General features: G+C 35.8%; 1 protein-coding gene across 1 annotated transcript in view; it reads right to left on the bottom strand.

Moving 5' to 3' along the window:
* ANKRD31 (ankyrin repeat domain 31) overlaps nucleotides 1-25,462 on the bottom strand; it is a 143,569-nt gene that overhangs the window by 21,753 nt on the left and 96,354 nt on the right. The window contains exons 21-23 of the mRNA XM_078067181.1: nucleotides 21,302-21,389; nucleotides 15,774-15,870; nucleotides 8,732-9,731 (exon numbers count right to left, since the gene is read on the bottom strand). Of these exons, the coding sequence (XP_077923307.1) occupies nucleotides 8,732-9,731; nucleotides 15,774-15,870; nucleotides 21,302-21,389 (1,185 nt within the window). The remainder of the gene's footprint in view (nucleotides 1-8,731; nucleotides 9,732-15,773; nucleotides 15,871-21,301; nucleotides 21,390-25,462) is intronic.

Here is a 25,462-nt window from a genome sequence, read left to right as displayed (position 1 = left end):
ATGGAAGCATATTAGTTTGAGGTTCTTAGAGTATACATGAAGTGGTATAATATTACTTACAGGTAGACTGGGAGAAGTTAAAAATATGTCCTATAAACTCTAAAGCGACAACTGAACTAAAGAGTTGTAGCTAATAAACTAACAAAGGAGATAAAGCATAAAAAAATGAAAAAGGGAACAAAGAAGAGATGAGAGAAATAGAAACAGATGCCATGTGATAGATTTAAACCTAACTATATCAAAAGTCCCGCTGAATATAAATATTCTTTTTTTTAAAGATTTTATTTATTTGAGAGAGAGCATGAGAGCGCATGAGTGGGGGGAAGGGCAGAGGGAGCAGGACAAGCAGACTCCCCGCTAAGCAGGGAGCCCGATGTGGGGCTCAGTCCCAGGACTCTGAGATCATGATCTGAGCCAAAGTCAGATGCTTAACTGAATGAGCCACCCAGGCGCCCCGAATGTAAATATTCTAGAATCAACTTCTGGTATGACAATGTGAGGATCCAGTCCCAGATGAAAAGTATTTAAAAAAATAGTTTAAATCTGGAAATGGTCGTAAACGCATGCAGCAAATAAAGAGCCATCTATTCAGCAAAATCTATGACAACTAGGTGGGAAAAAAAAGGTGAGTCTGTGGTATGTGAACCAAGATTGCTTTCTTCCTCCCCCTTCCCAACTCAGTGAGGTGCAGATTCCACTCCAGATTCCACTTGCAGCCAAGAACACAGGGCTCCCTCTCCCCATAGCCTCCAATCAGAGGGCTACCTTCTTGTTAGGGGAAGGATATCAGCTTTTCTCATCTTGCCCTCAGCTATCTCTTGCTAAGGCTAAGTTCTGAGTGCAGCCAAGAGGTGGGGGAACCCTTCTGCGTAGCCTGTACTGGTGAGGCAGAGGCTCCACCTTTGGCATGGTGGCACTGAGACTAGTAGGACCCTGATCACCCCTACCTGGCTTGTAAGGTAGTGGTTTCATGTCAGGAGAGACAAGCTGTAAAGGCATGAGGCTAATGTGCCCGCCTTGGCTAAATGCTCAGCTCCTAAAGCTGGGTGTCTTTCAGAGAAAAGTTGCTATGTCCCCACCCCAGCTCCAGAGCTATGGCACAGAGATTTTGTCTTGGAAAAGAAGCAAGCCTTAAAACAGATGGTTCCTAATCTCCTCCAAAGGAAATGACTTCATTTACAACAGAACATGGAGAAGTTCAAGCTCAAGGGCACTTTAAAGGCAGTACAGGTTGTGGTAAAAAGCAATTGGAAGTAAATTGGTAGATTCACTGGGGATACAGGCTGAATTGTAGGCTGGCTAGTTTTTAGGAGAGAACTGGGAAAAGAAATAGTAGGGAAGAGCATTCCTAGAGTCAGAATAAAACTCAAACACTGACTTCATAAACTATCCCTTCAAAAGAGCACACACTTGACTGGATTAGTCTGTAGAGCAATTTATGCTCCAGGTCATCACTGAAAACAATATAATAATTAACCAGCAATAACTGGAGCTTAATGGCTAGGTATGGACAGGGAAAGAGACAGTCAAAGAGAGACCTGCCAAGTCCTCAGTCCAAAGTTTGACACTATAGTAGGGAAAAATAACCTCCACTAAAACAATCTAGCCAGTAACTAAATACGCAGGCACATAACAACAACAAGCCTAAGAGAAGGTGGGGGCCAGTACACAGAGTTGCTACATCTTTCAAAATATATAAAATGTCCAGTTCCAACCAAAAATTGACACGTGGAAAAACAGGAAACTATGACACATACATCAAAACAAATAAAGCAACAGAAAACATCTGTGAGAATGACTAAATGTTGGATTTAATAAAGACTTTTCTTTTTAAAAGATTTTATTTATTTATTTGACAGAGAGAGACACAGCGAGAGAGGGAACACAAACAGGGGGAGTGGGAGAGGGAGAAGCAGGCTTCCTGCCGAGCAGGAAGCCCAATGCAGGGCTTGATCCCAGGACCCCAAGATCATGACCTGAGCCGAGGGCAGACGCTTAACGACTGAGCCACCCAGGTGCCCCGTAACAAAGACTTTTAAACAGTCATTATAAAAATGTTAAAATAATGAAAAGAAACCATAAATAAAGAAGTAAAGGAAGGTATGATGATAGTGTCATATCAAATAGAGAATATCAATAAAGAGAAAGAATTTATAAAAAAGAACCAAATAGAAGTTATGGACTTGAAAAGTATAATAACCGAAATGAAAAATTTACTAGAGGGGCTCAACAGATTCATGATGTCAGAAGAAAGAATTAATAAACCTGAAGGATCAACAGAGATTATGAAGGCTGAAGAACAGAAAGAAAAAAGGATGTAGAAAAATGAAAAGGCCTCACAGAAATGTGGGACACCATTAAACACATTAACATATGCATAATGGGAGTACTAGAAGGACAAGAGAGAGAAAAAGGAACAGAAAACATACTTGAAAAAATAATGGCTGAAAACTTCCCAAATTTACTGAAAAACATTAATCTGTATTTTCAGAAGGAGGCTCAGTGACTTCCAAGTAGGATAAACATGAAAAAATTCATAAACAGATACATGCTGAAAGTCAAAGACAATGAGAAAATATTGAAAGAAGCAAGAGAAAAATGACATCACATACAAGGTAACCCTAAGAAGATTACTAGCTGGCTTCTTATCAGAAACAATGGAGGCCAGAAGCAGTGGAATAACATATTCAAAGGGTATAAAGAAAAAAGTGTCAACCAAGAATCCTATATCCAGCAAAGCTAACTTTCAAAAATAAAGTTAAATAAAAACATTCCCAGGTAAACAAAAATGGAGAGAATCTGTTGCTAGCATACCTGATAAGAAATACCAGAGGAAGTTTTTCACGTTGAAAGCAAGTGACCCCAAATGGTAAAATGAATCCACATGAGAAAACAAATAGCATCAGTAAAGGTAATTACACATTATAAAAGACAGTATGGACAAATGTTTCTTCTCCTTTCTTCTCTTAACTGATTTAAAAAATAATTATATAAAACAATAGGTATATAATGTACATATTTGGAAATAGCAAAAAGGAGATGGGTGGGAGCAAAGTTTTCTTTTGCTAAGGGAATGATACCAGATGGCAACTCAAATCCACAGGAACAAATGAAAGGGTAAATAAGAAGGTTAATATAACAAAATCTATAAACATACACTTGCTTACTTCTGTTTCTTTACAAATCACAAGATAAAGTCATAATCATAACAATGAATTGTTTCATTTATAACATTTATATATATAATACATATAATAATAATATTATGGAAAGAGGGACAGAGCTATGTAGGAACTACAGTTCTTTGTCTCACTAGAATTAGGTTAGTATAAATCTGAAGCTGATTCTGATAAGTGAAGATGTCCTAGGGTAAGCACTACGGAAATACCTCGAAAAATATGGTGAAAAAAAGTCACTGAAGAAACTAAAATGCTACAATGGAAAATATTCACTTAATGCAAAAGTAATAAAGAAGTACAGAGGAACAAAAAAGACATGAGACATATTGAAAACAAAAGTAAAACAGCAGACATAAATCCAATAATATTAATAACATTAATTGAATGAGAGTGGATTAAAAAAACCTACTCAAAAGGCAAAGGTTGTCAGACTAAGTTAAAAAAAACAAGATCCAATTTAGCAATTTGTGCATACACAAAACAGACTAAATTGAAAGAGACAAGTAAATTGAACATGAAAGGATGGAGAAAGATATATCATGCAAACAGCAACCTCAAAAAAACTGGAGCAGCTATAACTAATATCACACAAAATAGACTTTAGAACAAAAACTAGAGATAATGAGGGACATTTTGTAATGAGGAGAGGGTTAATGCATCAGGAAGATATAATTATAAACACACACATAATGAAAGAGCACTGACACACATGAAACAAAAATGAACAGAAATGAAGGGTGAAATGGACAATTCAACAGTAACAGAACTCCACTTTGTTTTCTATTAACAACACAACTCCACTTTCATTAATGTCTAGAACAAACGGCAGAAGATCAATGAGAAAAGAGAAAACTTGAGCAGCGCTATAAACCAACTAGACCCAAAAGGAATCTATAAAAAACTTCTCCTAACAACAGAAGAATATTCTTCTCATGTGCTCATGGAACTTTTTTTTAGGATGGGCCATCTGCTAGTAAAGCCATAAAATAAATCTCAGAAAATTTAAAAGGATTGAAATAATACTAAGTATATTCTCTAAATGCAACAGGATGAAATTAGAAATTAATAATAAAAAAATGGAACACTCACAGTTATGTGGAAATCAAACAACATACACCTAAATAACTAATGGGTTAAAGAGGTAATCAAAAGGCAAATTAGAAAATACTTTGAAATGAATGAAAACGAAGATACAACATACCAAAAATTATGGGATGCAGCAAAAGCAGTGGATTAAAGGGAAATTTATAGCTGTAAATGCCTATATGGAAAAAGAAGAAAAATCTCAAATCATTAACCTAAACTTACACTGATGACACTGGAAAAAAACCAGCAAACTAAACCCAAAGCATGCAGAAAGAAGGAAATAAATATTAGAGTGGAAATAAATAAAAGAGGCAATAGAAAAACAATAGATAAAATCAGTAAAATCAAAAGTGATTCTTTGAAAATATTAACAAAATCAACAAAGCTTTAGCTAGACTGACCAAGAAAAACAAGTGAAGAGACTCAAATTACTTAAGGTCAGCAATGAAAATGGGTACACTGCTACTGAACCAAGTGAAATAAAAAAGGATTACAAGAGAAACTATCAAGAATTCTATGCCAATAAATAAGATAAAATAGACAAATTTCTAGAAAGATAAAAACTACCAAAAATGATTCAAGAAGAGACAATTTGAAAACACCTGTAAGTAAAGAGACTGAATTAACACAAAAAAACTATCTACAAAAAAAATCCCAGTACAGATGGCTTCATTGCTGATTACTATCAAACATTTAAAGAAGACTTAAAACCAGTATTCTGTATTACCAATATTCCAAAAGATAGAAAAGGAGAAACACTTTTGTGAGACAAGTATTACCTTAATACCAAACCAGACAAATACAAGAAAACTACAGATCAGTATCTTCAATAAATATGGATGCAAAAATCCTCAACAGCCTACTAGAAAGCCAAATCCAGCAATATATAAAAAGAATTATATACCATGACCAAGTATAATTTGTCTGCTTTCCCAGGAATGCAAGGTTGGTTTAATATCCAAAGATCAAATAATGTTATACACTATATCAATAGAATGCAAACCAAAATCCACATGATCATCTCAATATATGTGGAAAGAACATCTGACAAAATCTAATACCCCTTCTGATAAAAACATTCAAGAAACTAGGAAAAGAAAGAACTTACTCAGCCTGATTAAGGGCATTTATGAGAAAACCTACAGCTAACATTGTATTTAACAGTGAAAGACTAAATTTTTTCTAAGAAACATAGTTTTAGGGAAAAAAAATAGAAGTTTGATCTTATTATTTTATTTCAACACTGTACTGGAGGTTTTAGCTAGTGCATCCAAAAAAGAAATAAAAAGCATTCACAATGGAAAGAAAGAAGTAAAACTGTCTTTATTTATAGACAACATGATCATCTATATAGAGAATCCAATGAAATCTCCAAAAATTTATAGGAAGTAGTAAGTGAGTTTAGCAAGATTGTATGATAACATCTCAATATACAAAAAACAATTGTATTTCTACCTATTAGCAATAAACAACCAAAAATTAAAACTTAAAAAATGTCATATATAATACTATCAAAAACATGAAATACTTAGGGATAAATCTGATAAAAGATGTGAAAGACCTTTATATTGACTCCTACAACTGCTGGGAAAAAAAAGAGAAGACCTAAATTAACAAGAGCTATATCATGTTCATGGTTTAGACAACTTAATATTGCTAAAAGCATGTCATTTGTCTCAAAATTACAGATTCAACTCAATACCATTAAAAATAATAGCACCCCCTTTTTAAAAAAAGAAACTGAAAAACTCACTCTAAAATTCATATGGGATTGCAAATGACCTAGAATAGCCAAAACACTTTAGAAAAGGGAGAACAAAATTGGAGGACTAACACTACCTGATTTTTTAGAAAAGATTTTATTTATTTATTTGAGAGAGTGGGTGCGCATGCATGAGCAGGGAGAGGGGCAGAGGGGAGGGAGAGGGATAAGTCAACTCCGTACTGAGCATGGAGCCTGACGTAGGGCTCAATCTTAGGACTCTGAGATCATGACCTGAGCTGAGACCAAGAGTCAGCTGCTTAACCGACTGAGCCACCCAGGTGCCCCAACACTACTGTGTAGTAACTGTACAATCAGTGTTACTGATTCTAACACTTATTATAGAGCTATACAATCAAGATGGTATTCATAGTAAGACAGACAAATAGATAAGTTAAACAGAATAGGGAGTCCAGAAATAGGCACATGTATGGAACAAATGATTTTCTACAAAGGTGCAAAGACAATTCAACAGAGGGTAATTTTTTCAACACATGTTGCTGGAAGCATTAAATATCCAAATTCAAAAATATGAATGGGGATCCTACTTTGTACCACATATAAAAATTAATGGATCATAAACCTAAATTCTAGGAGAAAATCTTTGTGACCTTGGGTTAGACAAAGAATTCTTAGATATGATACTAAAAACATAATCAGTGAAAGAGCAAATTGCTAAGTTGGACTACGTCAAAATTTTAAACTTCTGTTCTTTATAAGATAATTTTGAGAGAATGAAAAGACAAGCCATAGACTAGGAGAAAATATTTGCAAAGTATACGTTTGATAAAGGACTTATATCCAAAATATATCAAAACAAATATCAAAACAAAATAAGAGAACAAGCAACTAATTAAAAAATGGGCAAATATTTGAAAAAAAGCTTCACTAAAGAATAAATATGGATGACAAATAGCATATGAAAAGATACTCAACATAACTAATCATTATTACATGCAAATTAAAACCACAATGATAAACTATTACACATACATACATATTACATACATACATCTACATTACATGTCATACGGCTAAAATTAACAGATTGATCATACTAAGTGTCAGCTAAGTAGGAATGTGGAGGAACTAGAATACTCATACACATGGTGGGAATGTAATATGTTACAAACAACTTTGGCAGTTTCTTAAAAAGTTAAATATATACTTACCATATATTTTATCCAGCCACTCCACTCCTATGTATTTACCCAAGAAAAGCAAAAGCCTGTGTCATACCAAAATTTGTACACCAATGTTCATAGTAGTTTTATTTGTGATAGTCAACAACTGGAAACAACCTAAATGTCTATCACAGATGAAGTGACAAATGAACTGTAGTTTGTTCTACACACTACACAACAATAAAAAAGGAATTAACTACTTATACATGCTCTAATGGCGGTGATTCTCAAATAATTATGTTCAGAAAAAAGAAGCCAGACAAAAATGAATACATATGGTGTATTTCCATTTTTACAGAATTCTTAGACATGCAAGCTAAAGTACAGGGACAAGAAGCAGAACAGTAATTGTCTAGAGCTCAGCATGGGAAGAAAGGGGTATGAAGGAGGTATACAATAAGGCAAAAAGAAACTTTTGGGGGTGATGGATATGTTCATTACCTTGTTTGTGGTTATGGTTTCACAGGTGTAGGCATATGTCAAAATCTGTCAAACTGCATAATTTAAATACATGTAGTGTATGTTAATCATATCTCAATAAAGCTGTTAAGAAATAGTCGAAATATGAAAAGTTATATTGAAATTTTATTATAGCTGATCCAGAGAAATAGCCACAACTGTCAAAATCTGAGTTAACATAACTAATTTACTAACTAAAATCTGAGTTGTTTTGGCTAATCTGAAGTAGGTACTACTTAACAATAAACTGGTTGACAGGCAAGCAAACAGGAACATCAAGGGACCTGAGATCAAGCTACTAACTTGGTCTTTACACTACTGTTTGGAATTTTAAAATTAATTTTTTTTGCTCCTAACTTATAAGTAAAGTTTATTAGGAAAAACCTTATTAACCAGAAATGGAAGGACTAGAAACAGTGGTCATTCACATTAAATTCTGGTTAGCCAGGACTGCTTTCTGTTCAACTGGTGATCCCTAAGCAAAGAAGCATTCTAGGACTCCTGCAGTCACTGCCACTCCGAATTCCTCTTTCAAAAAGTGAATGTGGGCAAAGGAGAGAGGAACACTCTTTTGTAGGCATTTCTAGTAGAACAATTTTTTTCCTTTTCTATTTTTATGCATTATGTGATATTGTTTTAATTGAGTCAGAATTTATCCAAATTCCAAGTTACTTCTTGTTTCTAAATTGAGCTCCTATGGAAGAGGAATTTATGCCTATCCCTTATCAGGGGAAGCTTTAGCAGTATGCAGTAATTCCCTAAACTCTGGAACCAAAGAAAGCTCCAATTTATTATGTTTATGTTGTTCTTAAATCCTTCCTGAGGCAATATAATTGACTAATTCTGTCCTCAGAGCCCAAAGGTGCTTGTGACCAAAATGTATAGAGCAATCCTAAAAACATGATTTCACTCACTAAGAACATAGTGGCATATCCCTTCATTCAAGAAGCCCAGCCAAACACTATTTCTCTAATTAGAGCTAAAAGCCTACACTTTTTGAGAGCAACCTTTATTAACTTATTTATAAAATTACATGATTTTAGAGAAAAAAAATAGGATACCTGTGTTTTGAATTCCAGAATGTTATTTCCTGGGTTAATTCTTCCGAGTAATATCAGATCCTTTATCTGCATACATTTCTTCCTAGTGCTGTAGTTTAAAGGCTTTCTTATAGTACGTTGACGGCCACACCCAGAGGAAGAGGTGTTCTGACTGTCACTAGCACGGGGAACAGCAAAAGCTGATTTTTTAAGATATGATTTCGTCTGATACCCAGTACTGCTGCTGCCTAAGGCATCAGTCCCTTGATGTGCCAGGGATTCTAATGTCCCCCTAGGTTGTTGCTGGGAAGCTATTTTCCTCTTTCTTCTTTTTGGATCACAACTGGTAGGAGCCTGATCACAAATAAAAGTCGATGGATGGGCATCATTTTCAGCAAGTATGCTTGTAGTCTCTGAAATATTTAATGTACTAGTTACTGCTGAAGGACTACTATAGGATTTGTGCCCTTCGGCTGGAGTTTCTATAAGATCATTTTCTTTTTGCGAATGTTCTTCTTGAGTAATAAAGGCAACAGGTTGGGATGGTAATTTAATCTTCTTACTGCTATCTGAATGTCTGGATTTTGATAACCCATCCAAGGTACAGTCATTGACATTTTGTTTAGAATTCAGTTCATTTCCAGAAAATTCTTCTCTTCTCACTGTTTCTGAGTTTACACAAGTGTTGGTATTTTGGCTGCCATTCCACATATCCAGAGACAACTGTGTTTCTTGCATGCTTCCACAAATATGGCCTACAGGAGAAAGTGAACCTGATTGGGGCTGCAATGAATTTTCCAGACTGGTAAGCTCTTGGCTGTCCTTTTCACTAGTGATTTCTGAGCTGGATGGCAGATTCCTCAAACTAGAACTAGACAAAGATGTAATGTTTTTATAGTTTTGAATTTTCTGGCTAATTTTTTTCTGTTTTTTTGCCACAACTAAAAGGTTCTTCTGTCTTGTGGCCAAGTTAGCCAGCTGTTCTCTCAGGACTCCTTGCTTAAATGACTCTACGGACACCCTAGAGAAAGAAACAGAAAGAGAAAAAAATACAAAAACAGTAGAAAACTTTTTTTTAGTAGTCATTTAGATTTTAAAGATACTTTGTCTCAATTTAAATTTAATCAGCCCAAAGTACACAAGAGTCTATTTTTGCAACGAATTTCCTCTGAGAGGGAAATGACTCTTAAGGTGAATAAGACTGCCTTTTCATAGAGGTGATGGTGTGGTTATCCACATTTACATTATTTACCAGTTGTGAGTAAGCTCTGAAAAACAAAACTGGCGTTGTTTAGTTGGAAGGTAGCAACTGATGGCCAAGGAGGAATACCATTCTTTAAATCTGGAGTTTGCTTACCTCTTTATAGTGGAAAGGTGTATCAGGAAGTAACATTTGGGAATAAGTTCCACTTAAGTTCCCTTAGAGCTATGGAGAAGTGAGACTGTTTTGTGAGTAATACCTAGGCTAGACCTGAGAAATGTTAGTCCATCAAGTAATTACTGTAATTATACTTTAAGGCTGTACAGAGGGACTACCCAGATAAACATTATCCTGTGTGACTATAAGGGGCTTGATTTTGAGAGAAAATGGCTGATCCATACACCTTTTTCTTTTGGTTATACCCACCTATTCTACAGTGACCTTCAGGATACTAGACTCTTTGTTTCCAGTAGTTCTCAAACTTTTTGGTCTTATGACTTTTTTATACTCTTAAAAATTTTTGAGGAACCCAAAGGGCTTTTGTTTACATGGGTATATCTATTAATATTTACTGTTTTAGAAAATAAAACAGAAAATTTTAAAACACAAGAATATACAAACATACATTCCATTAGCTATTAGAATAATGATGTCATCATAGTTCATGTGGCCTCTAGAAAATTCCACTACACACTCATCAGAGAATGCGAGCCAAAAAGGCAAATAACATCTCAATTTTATTATAAAAATAGTTTTGACTTCACACACCCCTTTAAATGGTCTCAGGGACCCTCAGGGATCGCCCTTAAGCAGCTGCTTTAAGGGACAGCAATAGTATAGGTATCTGTCTCTCCTATCGCAGTTTAGAGTTGTTAGTATTGAATTCCAAGCAGAATGGATGTTAAACTGAGTAGCAGATGTAAGTGGAAGAAGCAGCAGAAGAAGTTAGATAAGCAAACAACTAGTAGCATAAAATGCAAGAAGCTGGATAGAGGAGAAAGAAGAAAATTAGTAATATCACATTTAAAACAGGAGTTCAGATAGAAAAATAAAAGTGCATTTCAGATTACAAGATTTTAAGTCTTATAGCAATATTAGTAAGGATTTACACACCTGCAAACCCAACTGATCAAGAACTTTCCAAAATTCTTGGTATATTGTTAATCATAGGACATAAAAGAAAATAGAAGCTAGCCTTCTCCAAAGCCTTCTAGAAAATATCCTGCAGTCAATTACCCACCTATAGGTCTTTTAAGCTCACTTGCATTATACTGACAGGAAAATAGGAAATAGACATGAATTTGTGATACTTATTCACTGGAAAGAAAAGCAAAATGAAGACAGAAGATTTATAAATGAAAACAGGAAACTGATTTTTAAGTAAGTTCAGAAAAAAAATTGAATTGCAATAGATGTCAAATGTTTACAAGAATATAAAGGAAATTAGAAAGAACACATGTGAATAAATAATAAGGTCAAAAAGGTATCTACAATCCCATATTCACAGCAGCATTATTAAAAATAGCCGAGACATGGAAACAACCTACATGTCCATCAAAGGATAAATAAATAAAATGTGGTATGTACACACGTACACACACACACACACACACACACACACAAATATTATTCAGCCATGAAAAAGAAAGAAATCCTCCCATTTTTGACAATATGCACAGACCCTGAGAGCATTATATTAGGTGAAATAAGTCAGAAACAGAAAAACAAATACTGTATGGTCTCACTTATATGTGGAATCTAAAAAACCACAAAAAACTGAACCCACAGATACAGAGAACAGTTTGGTGGTTGCCAGAGGTGGAAGGTGGAGGGTGGGTGAAATGGGTGAAGGGAGCCAAAAGGTACAAATATCTAGTAATACAATAGGTAAGTCATGGGGATATAATGTACAGCATGGTGATTATAGTTAATAATACTGTACTGTATATTTGAAAGTTGCTAAGAGAGTAAATCTTAAAAGTTCTCATCATTGAGAAAAGAAGAGGCATATATAGCTAAGTCTATGAAAAACTAATAAAAATAACGCCCAAACAAGAAAAAAATATATAACATTTTTCTTTTTTTATTATTATGTTCAATTAGCCAGCATATAGTACATCATTAGTTTTTGATGTAGTGTTCAATGATTCGTTAGTTGCGTATAACACATCTTTCTCAAGAAAAGGACAAAAAGCAGTATATAACCAATATCATCAAGATGAAACCTCTTAAAAACTCTAAGAAGTTTAGAAATACACAAAACTAAATAATATACATGGTTACACTGCTTGGAAAGACGACATTTATGATAGCAAAATAAAAATCTGTAATGTAAAAAATCTGAGTTCACTACAGAAAGAAATTTATTTTGGGGATTCATGACTAGAGACATTTTCATAAAATTCTTGGCTGTAGACAACTTTTTAAGATACTAAAATTTCTTAAAGGACCCAAATAAATAAAATCACGAATGAAAGAGGAGAGATCACAACCAACACCAAAGAAATACAATTATAAGAACATATTATGAGCAACTATATGCCAGCAAATTAGATAATCTGGAAGAAATGGATACATTCCTAGAGACGTATAAACTACCAAAACTGAACCAGGAAGAAACAGAAAACCTGAACAGACCCATAACCAGTAAGGAAATTGAAGCAGTAATCAAAAATCTCCCAACAAACAAGAGTCCAGGGCCAGATGGCTTCCCAGGGGAATTCTACCAAACATTTAAAGCAGAATTAATACCTGTTCTTCTGAAACTGTTCCAAAAATAGAAATGGAAGGAAAACTTCCAAACTCATTTTATGAGGTCAGCAATGCCTTGATCCCAAAACCAGACAAAGACCCCATTGAAAAGGAGAAATACAGACCAATATCCCTGACGAACATGGATGTAAAAATTCTCACCAAAATACTAGCCAATATGATCCAACAGTACATTAAAAGGATTATTCACCACGACCAAGTGGGATTTATTCCTGGGCTGCAAGGTTGGTTCAACATCCACAAATCAATGTGATATAATACATTAATAAAAGAAAGAACAAGAACCATATGATCCTCTCAATAGGTGCAGAAAAAGCATTTGACAAAGTACAGCATCCTTTCTTGAATAAAACTCTTCACAGTGTAGGGATAGAGGGTACATACCTCAATATCATAAAAGCCATCTATGAAAAACCCACAGCAAATATCACTCTCATTGGGGAAAAACTGAGAGCTTTTCCCCTAAGGTCAGGAACACGGAGGGATGTCCACTACCACCATTGCTATTCAACATAGTACTAGAAGTCCTAGCCTCAGCAATCAGACAACAAAAAGAAATAAAAGGCATCCGAATCGGCAAAGAAGAAGTCAAACTCTCACTCTTTGCAGATGATACGATACTTCATGTGGAAAACCCAAAAGACTCCACCCCAAACTGCTAGAACTCAACCGGAATTCAGTAAAGTGGCAGGATATAAAATCAATGCACAGAAATCGCTGGCATTTCTATACACCAACAATAAGACAGAAGAAAGAGAAATTAAGGAGTTGATCCCATTTACAATTGCACCCAAAACCATAAGATACCTAGGAATAAATCTAACCAAAGAGGCAAAGAATCTGTACTCAGAAAACTATAGAATACTCATGAAATAAATTGAGGAAGACACAAAGAAATGGAAAAATGTTCCATGCTCATGGATTGGAAAAACAAATACTGTTAAAATGTCTATGCTACCTAGAGCAATCTACACATTTAATGCATTCCTTATCAAAATACCATCAACTTTTTTCAAAGAAATGGAACAAATAATCTTAAAATTTATATGTAATATAAATTTCAACAGAAATTGAAAAATACTAGGTGCCTGGGTGGCTCAGTCGTTAAGTGTCTGCCTTCGGCTCAGGTCATGATCCCAGAGTCCCGGGATCGAGTCCCGCATCGGGCTCCCTGCTCCATGGGAAGCCTGCTTCTCCCTCTCCCACTCCCCCTGCTTGTGTTCCCTCTCTTGCTGTGTCTCTTTCTCTGTCAAATAAATAAAATCTTTAAAAAAAAAAAAAAATTAAAAAATACTGAATATATTTCCACGTTCCTCTGGCTATTCCAAATAGCCAGAGGAATGTTGAAAAAGCAAAGCAAAGCAAAGCAGGTGGCATCACAATTCCGGACTTCAAGCTCTATTACAAAGCTGTCATCATCAAGACAGTATGGTACTAGCACAAAAACAGATACATAGATCCATGGAACAGAATAGAGAACCCAGAAATGGACCCTCAACTCTATGGTCAACTAATCTTCGACAAAGCAGGAAAGAATATCCAATGGAAAAAAAGACAGTCTCTTCAACAAATGGTGTTGGGAAAATTGGACAGCCACATGCAGAAGAATGAAACTGGACCAATTCCTTACACCACACACAAAAATAGACTCAAAATGGATGAAAGACCTAAATGTGAGACAGGAATCCGTCAAAATCCTTGAGAAGAACACAGGGAGCGACCTCTTCGACCTCAGCCATAGCAACTTCTTCCTAGAAACATCCCCAAAGGCAAGGGAAGCAAGGGCAAAAATGAACTATTGGGACTTCATCAGATTAAAAGCTTTTGCACAGCAAAGGAAACTGTCAACAAAACCAAAAGACAACCGACAGAATGGGAGAAGATATTTGCAAATGACATATCAGATAAAGGGCTAGTATCCAAAATCTATAAAGAGCTTATCAAACTCAACACCCAAAGAACAAAATAATCCAATCGAGCAATGGGCAGAAGACATGAACAGACATTTCTGCAAAGAAGACATCCAAATGACCAACAGACACATGAAAAAGTGCTCAACATCACTTGGCATCAGGGAACTACAAATCAAAACCTCAATGAGATACCACCTCACACCAGTCAGAATGGCTAAAATTAACAAGTCAGGAAACGACAGATGTTGGCGAGGATGGGGAGAAAGGGGAACCCTCCTACACTGTTGGTGGGAATGCAAGCTGATGTAGCCACTCTGGAAAACAGTATGGAGGTTCCTCAGAAAGTTGAAAATAGCGCTACCCTACGACCCAGCAACTAGACTACTAGGGATTTACCCCAAAGATACAAATGTAGGATCTGAAGGGGCACGTGCACCCCAATGTTTATAGCAGCAACGTCCACAATAGCCAAACTATGGAAAGAGCCGAAGTGCCCTTCCATAGACAAATGGATAAAGATGTGGCATATATACACAATGGAATATTATGCAGCCATAAAAAACACGAAATCTTGCCATTTGCAATGACGTGGATGGAACTAGAAGGTATTAAGCTAAGTGAAATAAGTCAATCAGAGAAAGACAATTTTCATATGTTCTCAGTGATATGAAGAATTTGAGAAACAAGACAGAGGATCATAGGGGAAGGGAGGGAAAAATGAAACAAGATGAAACCAGAGAGGGAGACAAACCATAAGAGACTCTTAATCTCAGGAAACAAACTGATGGTTGCTGGAGTGGAGGGGGGTAGGAGGGATGGGGTGATTGGGTGATGGACACTAGGGAGGGTATTTGCTATGGTGAGCGCTGTGAATTGTGTAAGACTGTTTAATCACAGACCTGTACCTCTGAAACAAATAATACATTATATGTTAATAAAAAATATTTTTTAAAAAGTTACTAAAATGTCTTTTTCTGAATATTTCAAGTAATAAAATAGAAAAATATCTTTCTGGGAAGTACAATTCCCCATGGAGGTAATAGATTAGATGACCTCATAAAGTCATTCTTTGGTCCTAAACAACATTTGTACTCTTAAGAAATTCTAGATCTAACTATTATACCTAAAAAGGGATAAATTATGAAAACTCTAAAGCATTCCTATTTTTTTCACTCACCTGTATTTTTTAGCCAGATCATCCCTTTCTGCTTTCTGTTTGGCAAGCACATTATCCATAACCTCTTTTATCTCTAACATCTTTTCAATGTATTGTTCTGGAAACACGGTAATAAAAAAAAAAGTCAGTTAAATGCGAGATAGTAAACGTTAAATTTGATCACACAGGACTCAGCCTTACTGTTACTCTTAAAAAGCCATTACTTCCCTATCCTGCTCCCTCATATCAGTGGCCCAGATATATAAATCAAGGCTTACTGAACTATGCTACCCTATGAAAGTACCCTGAATACAGCAGGCCAGCCTGAGTTCTAATCCTGCTACTCCACTAAGCTTTGCGAGCTTGGACATTTCAAATGACCTCTATGGTCACCTTCCTTATCTGTGAAAAGAGGTTAGTAAAGAAAGATAAATAGGAAAATAAATATTTTGTTAAAATTACTTTTTAAAATATAAAAGGAATACATTGTAAAAAAATTTTTCAAACAACATGAACGTTAACACAGAAGAAAAATAACCCCCTGCTTCTCCTCTTCTTTCACTCCACAAAAGAGATTACCATTAATACTTTGGTAGCAGTGTGTTTATTTGTGTGTGTAAAAGTTTTTAGTATATTTAATGTATTATTCTATATATTTATATTATATGTAACTATATATTACATGTACTTAAAAATAAGAAGGATGCTATCAGTTCTTGTTCTCTACACTTAACACTTAGATAGGACTATATGATATCTAGGTTACTTAAAGATGTAGTATATAAAATTACTTTTACAGGGGCGCCTGGGTGGCTCAGTTGGTTACGCGACTGCCTTCGGCTCAGGTCATGATCCTGGAGTCCCTGGATCGAGTCCCGCATCAGCCTCCCTGCTCGGCAGGGAGTCTGCTTCTCCCTCTGACCCTCCCGACCCTCTCCCCTCTCATGCTCTCTCTCTCTCAAATAAATAAATAAAATCTTTAAAAAAAAAAAAAAATTACTTTTACAATAATTACTTAAAATTTTCTTACTTTCTTCCACTACTTCCTAATTAAAGGCATCATGACCTCCGTCACCCATCACAAATCCACAAGATTTACACATAAATGTCAATTATGTCCAAATTCAGATTCCCAAGCAGCAAATGGAAAGGCTTAGATGAATACATTTTACCTCTTTTAAGTTACTTGTTATTTATTTCAGTTTTGGCTTTGTTTCTTAAGTTTTTTCCTAATTTTTTTAGACCAATGCATATTTTTCTAGATAATTTAACTAGAGAAAATCAGTGGTGGGAAATGAAATCAAGTTCAGAGTAGGAATTTGTTCCCTTTGCAAATCAGACAAATAATTTGATCAGTATAGTCAGTGTTCCCAGAGTAGTTTCTGTCTTGTTAATACTATGACTGAGGATTAATTTCATATGATGCATGTGCCAAAAAAGGGGGGAAATATGGATGATCACGAAAAATTTAGATATAAATTTGTTTGGCAGATTTGACATTATTTAATAAAAGATGTTCACACTATGTACCCTGTCACATTGGGTTTTTCTTTTTTTTTTTTTTTCAAGATTTTATTCATTTATTTGAGAGAGAGAGAGAGAGCACAAGCAGGGGGAGGGGCAGAGGGAGAGGGAGTAGCAGACTCCCTGCTGAGTAGGGAGCCCTGTGCGGGACTCAATTTCAGGACCCTGGGATCATGACCTGAGCTTAAGGCAGACACTTAACCAACTGAGCCACCCAGGCACCCACATTGGGTTTTTCTAACTTAAATTTAAATCACAGGTAAAAATAACATTATCATAGTAACCTAGAAGATTCTCTATGTTTCTATAAAAAAAGATATAAAGAATTTTACATTAGGGACACCTGGGTGGCTCAGTCAGTTAAGCATCTGCCTTTGGCTCAAGTCATGATCCCAGGGTCCTGGGATCAAGTCCTACATCGGGCTCCTTGCTCAGCAGGGAGCCTGCTTTTCCCTCTGCTTGTGTGCTCTCTCTCTCTCTCTCAAATAAATAAATAAAATCTTCAAAAAAAAAAAATTCTACATTAACTTGATACTATATACTTATTTACCAGATACATTAATCATTGATATCTTAGAGAAAACTTAGAAATTGCCCTAATATGTGTAAGATTTTAATATATGGTAATAAGGCATTAGAAAAACAAGGATGACAGAAATTATTCAACAAATAAGAGGAGGCAAATAGAGTAGTAATATGGGGGTGGGAGACTCTATTCTATCCTTATCTTGTGCCACGTGTGGAAAAGAGATTTCAAATGAATAAAAGAGTTAAAACACTTAATAAAAAATAACATACGAAATGTTCAAAGTAAACATTTTTCTGGTCTGTTTGGTTGAGGCATTAAAGATATCTGATATCCAAGTGAATGCAAGACATCTATAAGAAAAACTTACAAAGAAATGTACACAATGGGATTCATTATTCTTGGATCCCTCAGCCAGATCAAAGATATAGAAGGTGTCAGAATACGGAGGTGGTGAATTTGTAAAGATACTTCAGAGAGCTATTGCTCAACTGGATGGGAATTTCCAGTATGAGTAGCTAAAGCGAGAGGCGAGGTTTCTCTCCTTTATTCAAGCCTAACGGGGGCGGGGGTGGGGAGTCTCTCAAGAAGAGAGTAGTAACTTTGTTTTGAGGTGATGATGGACTCACACCTGGCTTCCTCCTTGAACATCTAGAGGTTGAGACCCTACGGAGCAGGACGTTTGGACAGCTGGGGAAAGGGAAAGTTGCTGCTAGAAATTAACTGCCCTCCCTTCTAACCACAGGTCCAGAGTGCCAGGATCCTGATGACTTGGTGTGGAGCCTGCCCTGTGATCCTATGATGGCTTCTCCCTCAGAGAAAGAGCCTGTATAGGATGGGACACCAAAAAAACAAAAAAAAAAAAAGAAGAAGAAGAAAGAAGGAAGAAAGGAGGAAGGAAGGAGGGAGGGAGTAAGGAGGAGGGTAGAAGGAGGAGGAGGAGACTGAGAGGAGCCAGGGAAAGGAAAATGCGCTGTCCTGCCACACAGAAGCCAGGCAGAAGCTTCAGAACAGCCTCAGAAAACTGCTCTGAAGAGACTAAGTTTTAGACATTTGCCAAGGATTGATGGAGTCAATGCAGTCAGTATTTAGTTACTAGCCAAGAACTCTAGAGTCCCATTGCCTTCCTCTCCTCCCTTAAAGGGGCAGTGAGACGAAAATAAAGGGATCCTGACTAAAAAGAATTAAATTAAGTTATGAAGCATAGGGATGGGGAGGGGAGAAAAGTTTCTAATCTTAAAAGCATTAAAAGAAATAGCAAAGGAAAGGCTGATACATTTTACTATACAGAATTTGAAAATGTATGTACTTAAGCATAAATTAACACGTTACACATAAAAAGACAGTTAAGTAGCTGAAAAACATATTTACAGCAGTTAAGGCAGAAAAGGGGTCAATAACTTGATTACATAAAATGGCTCCTATTTATTAATAGACAAACAGGAATAGTCAATTCACAAAGCAGGAAATAAAACTAGAGAAAAAATACCACTAATAATCAATAAGGCAAGTGAAAATATGAGGCATTAGGCATTCTTGTTATTAAACTACTAAAATTAATTTAAATGAAAATACTGAAGCTGTTAGCAGTGTAAAGGAAAACAAACACTAATGTGTGTCAGTGAAAGTGCAAATTAAATTAGTATCTAATACTTTATGAAACAATTTATCAATACAAATCAACAGATTTAAAAATGTTTATATATTTTTGACCCAGTAGTTCCAATTCTGTTAATATTTCTTTTTTTTTTTTTTTTTTTTTAAGATTTTATTTATTTGACAGAGAGAGAGAGAGAGAGCGCACAAGCAGGGGGAGCAGCAGGCAGAGGGTGAGGGAGAAGCAGGCTCCCCACCGAGCAGGGAGCCCTATGCAGGGCTCCATCCCAGGACCCAGAGATCATGACCTGAGCCAAAGGCAGCTGCTTAACCGACTGAGCCACCCAGGTGCCTCAATTATGTTAATATTTCCTAAGAAAAATATATGCTATAGAATAGCCAAAATTTTGAAAAATGTAAATTTTTTGCTCAACAAAAAGGGAAAAATTAAGCCCTGGAACATTTATAGAACAGGATACTATGCACCACTAAGAATAACAGCTATGGGGGAAAAAATGTTAAAATAGCAAATTTGGCATGATCCAAACTAAGTTTTTAATAATTTTAGTGAGGTATAACTGCATAGCTAAATTCTTAGAAAAAGAAAGGAAACAAATATTGTGGTGGGACAGTAGGTAATTTTAGCATATTTTTTCATCTTTATTATTTTTTGAAGTATATTTATATGCCTTTTTAATAAAAAAAATTATAAAATTAGGAAATTCACCTTAGGTGTATAAGATATTATAAATACTAAATAAAATATATGAACTATTCACATTTATTTGAGGGTATAAGTTATTTTGTATTATTTTCCTCAAATCATAACATGTCCCATGTATTAGGCCAAGATGAAAGGCAGAATGGGTATAATTTAAAAGGAAATATTTATTTATTTATTTATTAGATTTTATTTATTTATTTGAGACAGAGAGAATGAGAAAGAGAGAGCACATGAGAGGGGGGAGGGTCAGAGGGAGAAGCAGACTCCCTGCCAAGCAGGGAGCCCGATGTGGGACTCGATCCAGGGACTCCAGGATCATGACCTGAGCCGAAGGCAGTCGCTTAACCAACTGAGCCACCCAGGCGCCCAGGAAATAATTTTTTAAAGACTATACAGTATGGACAAGGACAAGAGATGAACTAATAGTTGTATCCTGTTACACAAAAGATTGATAAGATACTTCAAATTACTTTTTAGCTAACTACTTAAACATTCAGATCTGCATCTATCAGGAGCTAATTTCTACCTTGTAAGTCATAACTCAAGAAAACACAAGCGTGATCTATCAAAGATTTGCAAATAGTCACTGAAATTTTGAGAAATTCAGATTATTAGGTTAGAAATCAAAGTCAAATTTACCATTTTGAATCACTAGTGTTTTGTAAACAGGAAGACATCTATGCAGTGAGACATTTACCTGGTCTATCTGTTCATCTGAAAGGTATGAGGATTTGCCCTACTTGAGTCACAACTGCCTATTCCTTTTCTGATCTGTTTTTAAGGGTTACCATAGTTGGGTGAAGCTGAGGAACTAAGGAGTAACATAATCTCATCTCTAGTCACTATCTTATGCTTTTTTCCCCACATCTTCATCTAAACATATCACCAGTAGTAGCTTATCTCTGATCATGGTTCTAAGTATCTCTCATTTTACTCATGCTATACCTTGAAGTCTAGTATAGACTAGAAGTATCTTGATCAACAATTACACTAACTCCTGGTTTGCATAAATGACTTATAATGCCCATTCCTGGCACTTTATTATCACATAAAAAAAAAAAAGGTTACTTTTCAGCCACCATAAGTAAGCTCTGACATAAACCTGTACCTTAAGAAGCAGAGGGAGCAATGACCTTGGATGTATGAAATAATCAAACTTGAGTATGGGTCCATATTTACCTGCATCTTCAGGGGTTCTTATTTCAAATTCTAGTAAATTTTCTTGTTTTTCTTCTATATCTTGTAGAATGGCACTGATGGTCTGATGCTATCAGATAAAAACATTAAAGACTTCATTACAAGAAGGTAGATATTTCTCTCTGATATACAATTGTCAAATGCACAGTAGAAGTGCTAAAGAAAGTGCTGCTAAAATAAAATGCTCATTTCACTTTATGTTCGAAATGTATTCATGCTTTGTTTAAACTTAACTGTATAAATGTTGCGTATTTGTGGAGAACAAGTAAACCTAAGTATTTTGATTTATGTAGCAGATCTACTCCTGGTAAACAGAATATATGAGTAGCAGCCATATAAAGGTTCATAATTTCTCACTGACTTCTGTTATAATTATAGCTGTAGGTGATAAAAGAACAACTCAGCACATAATATTTAAAGGTCACATATATGCAATAAGTACACTTTAAGGCTTTATGACTATCACTGCACACTATTAAAATCTCCCACATAATCTTAAAAATACAAAACACTACTCTCTCATTCACAAATGGGAATTAAGGCCACCTTCCCATGCCCTTGTTAGAACTGACTGTCCTGCCTAGAATGTCCTCAATTTACTTTGCCCAGATTCATCTCTTTCTTATGAGAGAAGTAATCATGGAGTGGATTCTGGAACTAGACTGCCTGGGTGTGAATTCTGACTTCACCTCTTCCTAGCTGGATGGCTCCAGCATGTTACTTGTCCTCTCCTTGCCTGAATAGAGTAACACATGTAAAATGCTTCAGGCAGTGCCAGCAAAACACAAGAGTTCAAATAAGTACCACTTATTATTATATAAAACCCGTATCATACATGAAATCTCTGGCTAATCTAATTCATATGGATTTCTCCTTTTTCAGAATTAGTTAAGAATTCTGGTGGTATATAATTTAGCATTTATATATAATGTCTTACACATTATATTTCTCTATCAAGAAAATAACATCTTCTAGGCAGGAGCATAGCTTTTATATTTGTGAATGGTTCCCACACTGTTGGATATATAGCTGGCGCTCAATAAACAAAGACTGGTGGACTGACTCATATTACCTATCCTTTAATATATTCTCAATATACATTCATTTAAACAATGTGACAGTCCTCAAAGCCTTCTAAAGTACATTGCCCTGAAATTTTACTTTGGTGCCTACAGGGACATGAAAAATGCACATAATGAAACCATCCAATTATGTGGAAAAGCAATCTCACTGCTGTCATTTATGAAATGCATCAGAGCAGAACTATAAAACATAAATATGCAAAACAAACAAACAAAATGAGATTTATCTCTTTTTACAATGAACGTCTATAAAAGCAAACTAAAGGTCTGAATCTGAGCCCTGGCTAAGCGTCTACCTACAGGTCAGGATAAAGAAAACATTTTTTTGGTGCTGATTTTCCGTTTTGCTTTGCTCATATTGTGGATGCACTCAGTCTTGGCTACCATGGGCAATAACCTTCAACTCCACACCAGCTTTACCTTCCATCATGAAGAGGCCAGTATAACCTTCCTTCCAAGATCCCCCTTCTTAGTCCTTCATTACTGCATTTTTATCTTAAAAAGAAATACCAAAAAACCCAACCTATGATCTGTCTTTGGAACAAGCAGCTTTAGACAGTTTATACTGTGGTTATGGAAAGCTTCACTATAATTTTATTCCAAATTTCCTATTTTTCATGGCAGGATCATCTTTGACTCTGACACCTCTCTTACAATTTTGTACAGTATAGCACTGTGGTCAGAAGCATTGGCTCTGGGGCGCCTGGGTGGCTCAGTCGTTAAGCATCTGCCTTCAGCTCAGGTCAGGATCCCAGAGTCCTGGGATGGAGCCCCGCATCGGGTTCCCTGCCCAGCAGGAGAGTCTGCTTCTCCTTCTCCCTCTGCCCCTGCTCCTGTACTCTCTCTCTTGCTCACTCTGTCTCTCAAACAAATAAATAAAATCTTAAAAAAAAAAAAAAAAAGAAGCACAGGCTCTGCAGCTAGACTGCCTGGCACTGCTTTAATTCTGGTATTGCTACTTAACAGAAATATAATTCTGGATTAAGTTACTTAACGTCTTTTACTTTAGCTTCCTCAACTGTAATAAGGAAGAATAATGAGAATAACAGAACGCACCCAGAAGGGTTATTATGAGGATTAAAATGAGTTAATATAAGGACTTAGAGGAGAGCTTATCATATAATAAGTATTCAGTGAATACCAACTATTAGTATTATTACTCCATCTACACGGGTATAGAGAAGGAAGCTGCCTACATGCTGTGATCTAAAGGTGTTATAAGGTGGCAGCAAACTAAAATCATCTCATTTCCTTTGTATCTGGCCATAGAGTCACCCCTCTCCCCAATTTGATTTGAAGTTTCCAACATTCAAAAATAAGTTTACATTTACAAAAGACTAACCCCTAATGACTTTAAAGTCCTTATATTTCTTGAGTTTTTCTCCTTTTCTAAAGTTGGTTTTCTTTTTCTTTTTTTTTAATTGAAGTACAGTTGACACATAATATTACATTAGTTTCAGGTGTACAACAGTAATTTGACAAGTTTATATGTTATGTTATGCTCACCACAAGTGTAGCTCCCATCTGTCACCATACAACACTATTACAATATCATTGACTATATTACCTATGTTGTACCTTTTATCCCTGTGACTTACTTATTTCATAACTGGAAACCTACCTCCCACTCCCCTCCCCCATTTTACCCATTCCTCCACCCAAAGTTGGTTTTCTTTAGACTCCTGTATCTCCATTACATTTTTTCTGAAGCTTGGCATGTGAAATAATATACATTACTCCTGAAGCAAACACCTATACAGTTAATAACAACAGGCAGTTTTTCCAAGATGTTCTAATTTTTACATGAAAACACACCTTAAAGATATGGTGGGCTGAGCTGATAGAGAAGAACCTCTGCCTACTCCAAACACATGGAAACAGTATACAAAATACAATAAACTTTAAATATACACACACACAGGGGCGCCTGGGTGGCTCAGTCGTTAAGCGCCTGCCTTCAGCTCGGGTCATGATCCCAGGGTCCTAGGATCGAGCCCTGCATCAGGCTCTCTGCTCAGCAGGAAGCCTGCTTCTCCCTCTCCCGCTCCCCCTGCTTGTGTTCCCTCTCTCGCTGTGTCTCTCTCTGTCAAATAAATAAATAAAATCTTTAAAAATATATATATACCCACACACAGCTAAGAATGGAAAATGACTGAAAAATTCCCTGGTGTCAGAAATGAAACTAGTGGTGACCCATCGGGGATTTGGAACAAATATAGGTATTAGGGGCTGGGTTTTTAATGCTCACAAAGGAAAAAGAGGCATGGAATCCCCACATAAAGTTAGTGACCTTTAGGTTAACTAAAGGTTAGAAAAACTCTACTTGTCACCACCCAAGGCTTTGGGTAGAAAATTAGAGACTCAAGCCTATACCACACATATATATAAGAATTAAATTTATATAATTTGTGTGGTTTAGGAACCCAAATTGAGAAATTAGCATAAAAACTTGTGTGAAATGGATAAACTTCTAGGGCCTCAGCAGATGCAAATGTTCAACACAAAGGTTAGGCACACCAAAATTCCCACAGTAATCAGTCCTCATGGAAAGGGAATTATAATAAAAAATTAAAAACCACATAAAGAATCATGTTATCATGAGAAAGAATCAGGAAGAGACTTTGAAATTCCTTTCAAAAAATGTTTGGATTTTTTTTTTTTTTTAAAGATTTTATTTATTTATTTGAGAGAGAGAGAATGAGAGACAGAGAGCATGAGAGGGAGGAGGGTCAGAGGGAGAAGCAGACTCCCTGCTGAGCAGGGAGCCCGATGCGGGACTCGATCCAGTGACTCCAGGATCATGACCTGAGCCGAAGGCAGCCGCTTAACCAACTGAGCCACCCAGGCGCCCCAAAAAATGTTTGGATTTTTAAAAATCCTATCAATATTTTAAGAGCAGAAAAGTCTTTGTTTTATTTTGTTCTTTCTTTAAAACAAAAAATTTGAAAAGCAAATAATTTCTAGAAATAAAAAAGTCATTTAATTTAAAGACTCAATGTATGGGTTAAATAGATTAGAAATATTTGAGGAGAATAATAATGAACTAGAAGAGAAGTCAAAG

The sequence above is a fragment of the Halichoerus grypus genome, chromosome 2 (assembly GCF_964656455.1).
Source record: "Halichoerus grypus chromosome 2, mHalGry1.hap1.1, whole genome shotgun sequence".
NCBI classification, from domain to species: domain Eukaryota; kingdom Metazoa; phylum Chordata; class Mammalia; order Carnivora; family Phocidae; genus Halichoerus; species Halichoerus grypus.
The sequence above is the reverse complement of the archived record's forward strand: the minus strand, read 5'-3'. Positions and strand labels throughout refer to the sequence as shown.